Below are 10,065 nucleotides of genomic sequence, written 5' to 3'. Positions count from 1 at the left end.
AAGCACTCTCAGACTATGAGAAACAAGATTCTCTGGTCTGATGAAACAAAGATTGAACTCTTTGGCCTGAATTCCAAGCGTCACATCTGTAGGAAACCTGGCACCATCCCTATGGTGAAGCATGGTGGTGGCTGCATCATGATGTCTGCATATTTCAAAAGATGGAATATGAGGGTGTAGTGAGATACATAATGGGCTGAACGATTCTCAACACTCATCTTGAAAAAAAGAAGTCAATCAATCCGCCATCATTGACACAATGGAAAATGTTTTATTATTGAAATAGGATGGGCAACCGAAAAAAAAACAAATTGGTACAATTTAAGGCAAAGCAGCAAACAGTAATGCAGGCACTAAGGTTGGGGGTGTGAGCATGCGGGTATGAGCAGATGAGATGCAGGCACTAAGGTTGGGGGTGTGAGCATGCGGGTATGAGCAGATGAGATGCAGGCACTAAGGTTGGGGGTGTGAACATGTGGGTATGAGCAGATGAGATGCAGGCATAGTTTGTGTTTGTCTTTTTTTCGTATGCTTTTCAAATGCAAAAATGATGTGTCAAGCTCGAAGCTCCTATTTGGACACTGAGGTGCTGTGGGGGTATCGCTTCACACCAGTCCTCTCCCTAGATAAGGGCTTCTATGAGGTGAACTACAACAGCTTCCACAGCATCTATGAGACCAACACGCCCTGAGACCAACACGCCCTGCTGTAGTGCCAAATATCTGGCAACCACCACAGCCAAAAAGGTCCACCTCGAATCAGGTCTGGTGGCACTACCAACTTCCAGACAGTCTGTGTCATCAATGTGACAGTCACTTTTCAGCTATTGTGTATTTTCTAAAATGAATATCTTATATTGTCTCAAAATTTCCCTACTCTATCCTCTACCATGTGAATTAATGAATTAACGGCTCTATTCAATCTGTAGCGCTGAAAATCCGCTTTATAGTGATTGAGAATTAAAGGCAATGTTTCTGTGGTCCGGGAGACTGCATTCACGGTAACAGCTGCATATATGTCGGCTCAATCGGAACTTAGTCTACCTTTACATTTTCACACGGATCTTCGGCGATAGGGATTGAATCCAGGCCGAAATAAATGTTCTTTAATTTCAAAATAGGACAAAGGTTTCCAGAGTGAAAAGCAATAAGATGCTATGTGCAAAGGTCACCTACAGGATAGGGAGGAATGTGTTGGAAATTGTAGCAGTTTTATGAGAACATGGCAAAAAGTTTTTTGTGGGTTAGGTAAATATTCCATCAACATCCCATCAAACATACACAGAACATGGTTGCCATGTTATCAGAATATAAGATATTAATGTTCTAGTCATTTTAGTACTGGCCAAGGATTATGAAAATGAATCTGATCCAACCATAAGTTCATACATTGTGCATCTGGACTGAGAGGATGGAAGTTCAATATGTAGCTAGGTAGGCAAATGTTAATTAGCTGGCTAATCGTTGCCCATGAACGGAAGTTAGGCATTTTAGCCAGGTAGCCTAGGATAACAAAACTAAAAGTAAGTACTGTAAGACAACATGAAGAGAGGAGGATGGCATTGGCATTTCTCTACAAGTAGGGTGAGTCAACATGTTTTTTCAACTTACACACACAAAAATCAGTACCATGGACAACCACATGATATTTATGTTATGTTGATTGGACTAAATAGTTTTTGGAATCTTTTAGTTGGCACTGTATTAGACTAAGCAGAGGTGATTTGACGATGTTGAAGTTAAAATGGTCCTTGAATGGTGGAGGCAGTTCCTGTTTCTTTGCAACTTGCGTTAACTCTCCGGTGTTCTAAATCAATAGCTTTTTAGTAGTCCAAAAATGTTGGAAGCATTAACTTGATTAACCATGCTGTAGGTCATGTAACGGTTTGTTACATGCAATATGCTTTGTGGACTTCACCGGACAGATGTTGCTCTCTGGTTTCGTGATGAAAAAAAAATGTGGTTGAATTTATTCTGCCACTGTGTCTTCTTATTGTCTCGGCCTTAGGCCTATATATCACAGTGGCAAGGCAAATGAACTAACACTTTATAGAGACAACACCGCAATTACAACAACACACAAGTCGGAAGTTTACATACACATAGGTTGGAGTCATTAAAACTCGTTTTTCAACCAATCCACATTTTTTTTTCTGACAAACTATAGTTTTGGCAAGTCGGTTAGGAAATCTACTTTGTGCATGACACAAGTAATTTATCCAACAATCGTTTACAGACAGATTATTTCACTTATAATTCATTGTATCACAATTCCAGTGAGTCAGAAGTTTAAAAACACTAAGTTGACTGTGCCTTTAAACAGCTTGGAAAATTCCAGAAAATGATGTCATGGCTTTAGAAGCTTCTGATAGGCTAATTGACATCATTTGAGTCAATTGGAGGTGTACCTGTGGATGTATTTCAAGGCCTACCTTCACACTCAGTGTCTCTTTGCTTGACATCATGGGAAAATCAAAAGAAATTAGCCAAGTGCTCAGAAAATAAATTGTAGACCTCCACAAGTCTGGTTCATCCTTGGGAGCAATTTCCAAACGCCTGAAGGTACTACGTTCAACTGTACAAACAATAGTATGCAAGTATGAACACCATGGGACCACGCAGCCGCCATACCTCACAGGAAGGAGACGCGTTCTGTCTCCTAGAGATTAATGTACTTTGGTGCGAAAAGTGCATATCAATCCCAGAACAACAGCCAAGGACCTTGTGAAGATGCTGGAGGAAACAGGTACAAAAGTATCTATATCCACAGTAAAACGAGTCCTATATCAACATAACCTGAAAGGCTGCTCAGCAAGGAAGAAGCCACTGCTAGAAATGTCCTCTGGTCTGATGAAACAAAAATAGAACTGTTTGGCCATAATGACCATCGTTATGTTTGAAGGAAAAAGGGGAGGCTTGCAAGCCGAAGAACACCATCCCAACCGTGAAGCACAAGGGTGGCAGCATCATGTTAGGGGGGTGCTTTGCTGCAGGAGGGACTGGTGCACTTCACAAAATAGATGGCATCACGAGGAGAGAAAATCATGTGGATATATTGCAGCAACATCTCAAGAGATCAGTCAGGAAGTTAAAGCTTGGTCGCAAATGGATCTTCCAAATGGACAATGACCCCAAGCATACTTCCAAAGTTGTGGCAAAATGGCTTAAGGACAACAAAGTCACGGTATTGGAGTGGCCATCACAAAGCCCTGACCTCAATCCTATAGAATATTTGTGGGCAGAACTGAAAAAGCGTGTGCGAGCAAGAAGGCCTACAAACCTGACTCAGTTACACCAGCTCTGTCAGGAGGAATGGGCCAAGATTCACCCAACTTATTGTGGGAAGATTGTGGAAGGCTACCCAAAATTTTGGACCCAAGTTAAACAATTTAAAGGCAATGCTACCAAGTACTAATTGAGTGTATGTAAACTTCTGTCCCACTTGGAATGTGATGAAAGAAATAAAAGCTGAAATAAATTGTTCTCTCTACTATTATTCTGACATTTCACATTCTTAAAATGAAATGGTGATCCTAACTGACCTAAAGCAGGGACTTTTTACTCCGATTAAATCTCAGGAATTGTGAAAAACTGAGTTTAAATGTATTTGGCTAAGGTGTATGTAAACTTCCGACTTAAACTGTAGGTTGTAATATGGCTTTTTTCTCCTGCCATGGCTCCCCCAGTGATTTTCCCCACCCACCGCTACTGTGTGAAGAGTGCTCCTGGGACAGTCCCAAGATCCTGGATACCCATGTTAATCCCTAAAACACACTGGATGTTTATCAGATTGTGATAAAGGTGTGTAGGAAAGGATAGTCCTTTTTCAGTGTCCCAACTATCTTCCTTCACTGTGGTCCTGTGTAGCTCAGTTGGTACATTAGTCTGGATCGTGTGTTTGATTCCCGCTGGGGCCACCCATATGGAAATGTATGCTAATTTTATACCACGGCTGTCAGCCAATCAGCATTCAGGGCTCGAACCACCCAGTTTATAATATATTATGTACAATTGTATCATTCACTTGTGCACTACTCTTCATTTTGCATTGGTCAGGAGTGAGAGTGTAGGTATACAACAGCACCAGAGTCCTCTAGTCGCTTCAGAGCTTTCACCTCATGGGAGAGGTTGTGGTACGAATTCTGTCAGGAAGAGGAGAAATGTAAAAATCTATTGATTTTCAAATATGTTAACACACCATGCAAAGTGGTTTGAAATTGTTCATGACAACAGAACGCCAAAGTCACTCCTCTGTATCAATACATTTAATTTGATGTGTCTCCACATATCATATTCAATGTTATTCATATGTGACTTTGCATAGTGTTTTAGAAAAGACAACTGATTGTTGATAGTCCAAGGGCTACATCCCAATTATCTTTCCTTCCTCCCAAAGTGTGCTCTCTTTCACTTGCTTTCACTGATTTGAAAGGAAATGACTGGTTTACAGAATGTGGTGGAAACTCCCTCTGGCCCATGCATCCACCAATCCAATGCTTTTAGATTTGTGGAAAGTAGTGAATGAGTGTACACTTCAGAAGAATGTAGATATTGTTGGGACACACCCCATTTCAATTTCCTCCCTCACCTTCATAGACTTCATGGTGTCATAGCCATAGTAGTGAATGGGGTGCTTCAGGTCTTTAGACTCTGGGTAGCCAAATCCAACGATGTGGATCACGTCACAGTAGTTAAGGGCCACGTAGATGGCTAGAATGCCAGTTGTAGGGTGCGCTGGGATCTGTGAGGACAAGCGTAAGAGACACATTAGAGATATTATATTTTATTTCACCAAGAGGTGGCAGCACTAGTGTGTAAAAATAACAATGATAGACGATCAGTCTTCTCCATCACTACAACATCAGTTTTAATATAATAATAATATGATATACACCATTTAGAAACGCTTTTATCCAAAGTGATTTACAGTCATGGGTGCACACATTTTACATATGGGTGGCCCCAGGTATCGAATCCACAATCCTGGCATTGCAAGCGCCATTGTCTACCAACTGAGACATAATGCCTAAACACTGTACATACTTACGGCCGGTTTCACACACACAGGTGAAGCCTAGTCCTGGATTTAAAAAATTCTCCATTAAAAATACTTTTTAGTCCAGAACTACACTTAAATGGACCTTAGTGTATATACCGTACTATACAGTACCATTTAACTGTTACCATCTAACTCATTAGGTACAATCTAACTCATTGTTACCAACTAAATCATTAGGTACCACCTAACTCATTGTTACCATCTTACTCACTATTACCATCTAAATCATTGTTACCTAACTCATTTGGGCCCATCTAACTCATTTGGTCCCATCTAACTCATTTGGTACCATCTCACTCATTTGGTACCATCTCACTCATTTGGTACCATCAAACTCATTTGGGGGGGGGGGGGTAGATCAGCTTTAATATTGCAGATATATTGTAGGTTCTATGAATTTAATTGTTTGCATAATTTCTAATCCCCTTTATTTTAATTTTCATTATACTTTTTCCCTCCTACCCTACCATCCCTATCCTGATTGGAGTAAACTAACGGACAGCAATACTGCTACTTACAGCTATTTTCGCTCACATCTACGGTACCTGTAGTTAAATAATTATACGTATATTCCTAATATTCTCTTTCTTCAAGTGCTGGATTTAATCCCACAGGGGCCAATCCCCCAATCATTCTGATTTTAACTCAATCCCTCCAATGTCCACAGATTAACCCATCTTTCCAAGTATAATGCTATTTCCTTTTGCAATACATCCCTCCATTTTACTATGATGTCTTATGAGGGTCCAGAACCTCCCTATTTATTACATTTCTACTGATATTGCCCTAAAAATAAATACCTTACCCCAGAGTATAAAGATATTTCCCATTAACTGATTGTGGTTTTTCAGATCCCCTAACAATGTTTGCAGGTCCATCTAAACCCTAATATTTTGACATAACAACCTTACCCGGACCTGACTCCAAAAGCGAGCCACAAATGGACAGTACCAGAAAATATGTTCAATTGATTGTTTCCTCAAGACTGACTGTTCAATGCCTTATATATTGAGCATTATTTTTGTAGCTAGTATTTTATATAATAGCTTTAAATTGAAACGAACGGATTGTTTGTTTTATACTGTATGTCAGTTCATAGACCCGATGCCAAGGTATTGGGAAATCAAGAATGGTATTGCTGTCAAAAATGTTTGACTTTAAGCCATCATTTTTGGTGGATTTATAGTAACAATTTTAAGCCATTTATGATTCAATGGTGGTGCTGGTTGGTGGTTTGAAGATATCACTCTAGTGGTGTGGGGGCTGTGCATTGGCAAAGTGGGTGGGGTTATATCCTGCCTGGTTGAGGCCACAGTGTCTCCCGACCCCTCCTGTCTCAGCCTCCAGTATTTATGCTGCAATAGTTTGTGTCGGGGGGCTAGGATCTGTCTGTTATATCTGGAGTATTTCTCCTGTCTTATCCTGTCCTGTGTGAATTAAAGTATGCTCCCTCTAATTCTCACTCTCTCCCTCCCCTCCCGGAGGACCTGAGCCCTTGGACCAAGCCTCAGGACTACCTGGCTTGATGACTCCTTGCTGTCCCCAGTCCACCTGGTCGTGCTGCGGCTCCAGTTTCAACTGTTCTGCCTGCGGCTATGGAACCCTGATCTGTTCACCAGACGTGCTACCTTGTCCCGGACCTGCTGTTTTTGACTCTCTCTACCGCACCTGTGTGCTCTAACTCTGACTTCTTGGCTATGAAAAGCCAACTGACATTTACTCCTGAGGCGCTGACCTGTTGCACCCTCTACAACCACTGTGATTATTATTATTATTTGACCCTGCTGGTCATCTATGAATGTTTGAACATCTTGGCCATGTACTGTTATAATCTCAACCCGACACAGCCAGAAGAGGACTGGCCACCCCTCAGAGCCTGGTTCCTCTCTAGGTCCCTGCCTTTCTAGGGAGTTTTTCCGAGCCATCTTGCTTATACATCTGCATTTCTTGCTGATGGGGTTTTAGGCTGGCTTCCTGTATAGCACTTTGTGTCATCTGTTGATCTAAAAAAGGCTTGATTGGATAGCAGACAGACCGATTATTTAATTTCTTCTTTACTTCATCTTTAAGTCATTGTCTCTTCCAATTTTGTGGCAGAGCCATGGTGAGTTGGTTCTATTTTTGTATTGAGTATACACCTCCATACACTGTTGTTAAATGCTTGTGTGACAATGTTACCGTTCTTGTTTACAATGTCCTTCATAAATATTATCCCCTTCTTGTAGTTTTTCCAATAAATATATATTTTTCTCTATCAGAGAAACCACTGGACCACACAGAAAATGTATCCTCCTGTCTTCCCTTCTTTGAGCTAGTCATTGATCAGTATGTGATTGTATAGTTGAAAGCAAAGGTCCCATAACATACCTTTCACCAATCCGGCAAGCGGTACAAGAGCGCCAATTCTAGGTCCAAGAGGCTTCTAAACAGCGTCTACCCCCAAGCCATAAGAATCCTGAACAGCTAATCAATTGGCTACCCAGACTATTTGCATTGCAGCTCTCACCTGGTTGGTCTTTGGAGGTGTGTTGAGAGGCAAGCGGAGCAGGCGGCTGGCCGTTTGCTGCAGGAAGTAGGGGTCCAGGATGCGGATGTGGCTGGTTTTACCCAACCAGATCTCAGGAGGGGGTTTCCAGAAGCCCTTTCTGATCTGAAGCCACAGATAGGGTGAATAGAGTGAGTCTAGTTCGAAAGAGTCCTGGGTGGTCCGTATGTATCAAGTGTCTCAGATTAAGTGTGCTGATTATTCATTATGAAGGCAAAACTGATCCTAGATCAGGACTCCTACTCTGAGACGCTTGATAAATACGGCTTCTGGTTAAAACAGCTTCACCAGTAGGTTTACATTCCACACCAGCACACTACTTAGCAGGGCCAATATCCACACCAGCACACTACTTAGAATCAGACCTGGGTTCAAGTACTATTTGAAATCATTTCAAATACTTTTGCTCAGTTTGATTGAGCTAGCAAGGCGCAATGGAATTGTTGCAAAAGTGCAAACCCTACCCACCTAGGACTGCAGGCAGACTACACCAAACACTAGAAGTATTTGAAATATGTCAAATTGTATTTGAACCCAGGTTTGCTAAGGATGCGTTCCCAATACATTGCTTAATTTTACAGTGCCGTAAAAAAGTATTTGCCCTCTTTCTGATTTTCTCTATTTTTGATATTGACTGTTATCAGATCTTCAACCAAAACCTAATATTAGATACAAGCAACCTGAGTTTACAAATAACAAAACAAAGTACACTTATTTAATTTCTTTAATTAGCAAAGTTATGCAACACCCAATTCCCCCGTGTGAAAAAGTTATTGCCCCCTTACTCTTATTAACTGGTTGTGCCACCTTTAGCTGCAATGACTGTAACCAAATGCTTACTGTAGTTGAATTGGATATTGCATAACTTTTAAATAAATAAAATTTGTATAATTATTTGGGGTTATTTGCAAACTCAGGTTCCCTTTATCTAATATTAGGTTTTGGTTGAAGATCTAATAACATTCAGTATGAAAAATGTAGAAAATCAGAAAGGGAGCAAATACTTTTTCACAGCACTGTATGTGCTAAACTAGCGTGGAAATTACAACAGATCTAAGTATTAACTCCTGTCCAGTCATTGGTTGCTCACACGTGCCTTCTCGTCCCTCTTAGAATTGGACTACTGTGTAAATGAGGGTGGCATGACCCTACACCCCAAGGCCGTTCCTTTCAAAATTATTATTAGACACTGCTCCAACACAACCTACTAACAGAGCCTTGGGGTAGGGAGATAGGGTGGGAAATACAATGTTCCAGCATGTGAGGGTGATCATGTTTAAACGAACAGGGTGTTTTAACGTGGCATTGGGGAGAGAAGAGTGTGTGTATGGATGTATGTGTGTGTGTGTGTGTGTATGTGTGTGAATGACACAGAAAGAGGTAGACTAGACTAACTAGAAAGAGTAATCAGTTGCATAATCCCCTGTCCTCCATTCATGTTTTTTTACCTCATATATAATACTGTATGTCCTGTAATCAGTTTTAAAGTTACAAGGCACATTTCTGTATAAACAGACAATAAAACCTTACTTCATCTCATCATATGTTGTCTTAAAGGTAGATGGGGAGTAATGGGCATCCCTGTCTTTGTGTTGAAAATATCACATCCAGTATAGTACCCTCTTCTCATTGTACAGGATCTCTTTGAGCCAGCGCACGTCCTGCTGCTTGAAAGGCACGAGGACCATGAGGGTGTCAGGGTCATTGTGGATGCTGGGGTTGTAGGAAGCCGACTCAGGGTAGAAGAGGCGCATGGTAGTCTTGTTCCCCACGTCGGCCTCATACCCCCGAACTGGTGCATCGTTCAATCTGGGTATGACCAATAAGACATTGCATGAACCATAGTCACACAGCCTACATACTGCTGTTATAACCATGACATAATGTGAAATAAATGTGACATAGCAAGACATAAAGCACTCAGTCTCTTTACCTGATCACTATGTCATACTTGTTAATGGCACTTCCTAACGAGGTGTTCTTGATCGCGAACCCATTTCCAACCACCATGCAGGTTTTGCAAGGCAAACTGAGGGCAGGAAGAGGACAAAACAGTACAGCTCAACCAAGGTATCATGGTAGACCTTTTAAAAACATTAATTGTCCATCAGGAATGTGTCAACTGTCAGCAGAATAAAATATTAACATCAATAGATTCATAAACTAGATTGTAATCTTATGCAAACAATAACTAGTTTCTACAGTAGCGTCATTGTCAGGGATGAGATATACTTTCACCTAACTGTTTTATCGTCTCAGGCATGTCATAGCTAGACATGGCTGCCAATGCTTTCATGAGAAAAAGCTCTGGAAAACAGAAAATTAACATAAGCATCTCACACAAGAAATGTAAACATGAGACACAGATATGGTTAATGCAGATAACACTAGTAACATTGATGCTTTCTATTACATGTCAGTAATAACACTGTCATAAGAATAACATAACATGCACTAGTCGA

General features: G+C 40.9%; 1 protein-coding gene across 10 annotated transcripts in view; it reads right to left on the bottom strand.

Annotated features, from left to right (window-relative positions):
- Nucleotides 1-246: 246 nt before the first annotated feature.
- LOC135550919 (CMP-N-acetylneuraminate-beta-galactosamide-alpha-2,3-sialyltransferase 4-like) overlaps nt 247-10,065 on the bottom strand; it is a 28,408-nt gene continuing 18,589 nt past the window's right edge. For all 10 annotated transcript variants that reach the window (XM_064982152.1, XM_064982153.1, XM_064982151.1 and 7 more), the window contains 6 exons: nt 9,847-9,910; nt 9,537-9,632; nt 9,223-9,412; nt 7,565-7,708; nt 4,588-4,740; nt 247-4,141 (listed from right to left, as the gene is read on the bottom strand). In XM_064982152.1, coding sequence (XP_064838224.1) covers nt 4,052-4,141; nt 4,588-4,740; nt 7,565-7,708; nt 9,223-9,412; nt 9,537-9,632; nt 9,847-9,910 — 737 coding nt within the window. In that variant the 3' untranslated portion in view covers nt 247-4,051. The remainder of the gene's footprint in view (nt 4,142-4,587; nt 4,741-7,564; nt 7,709-9,222; nt 9,413-9,536; nt 9,633-9,846; nt 9,911-10,065) is intronic.

This window comes from Oncorhynchus masou, chromosome 12 (genome assembly GCF_036934945.1).
Source record: "Oncorhynchus masou masou isolate Uvic2021 chromosome 12, UVic_Omas_1.1, whole genome shotgun sequence".
NCBI classification, from domain to species: Eukaryota; Metazoa; Chordata; class Actinopteri; order Salmoniformes; family Salmonidae; genus Oncorhynchus; species Oncorhynchus masou.
The sequence above is the reverse complement of the archived record's forward strand: the minus strand, read 5'-3'. Positions and strand labels throughout refer to the sequence as shown.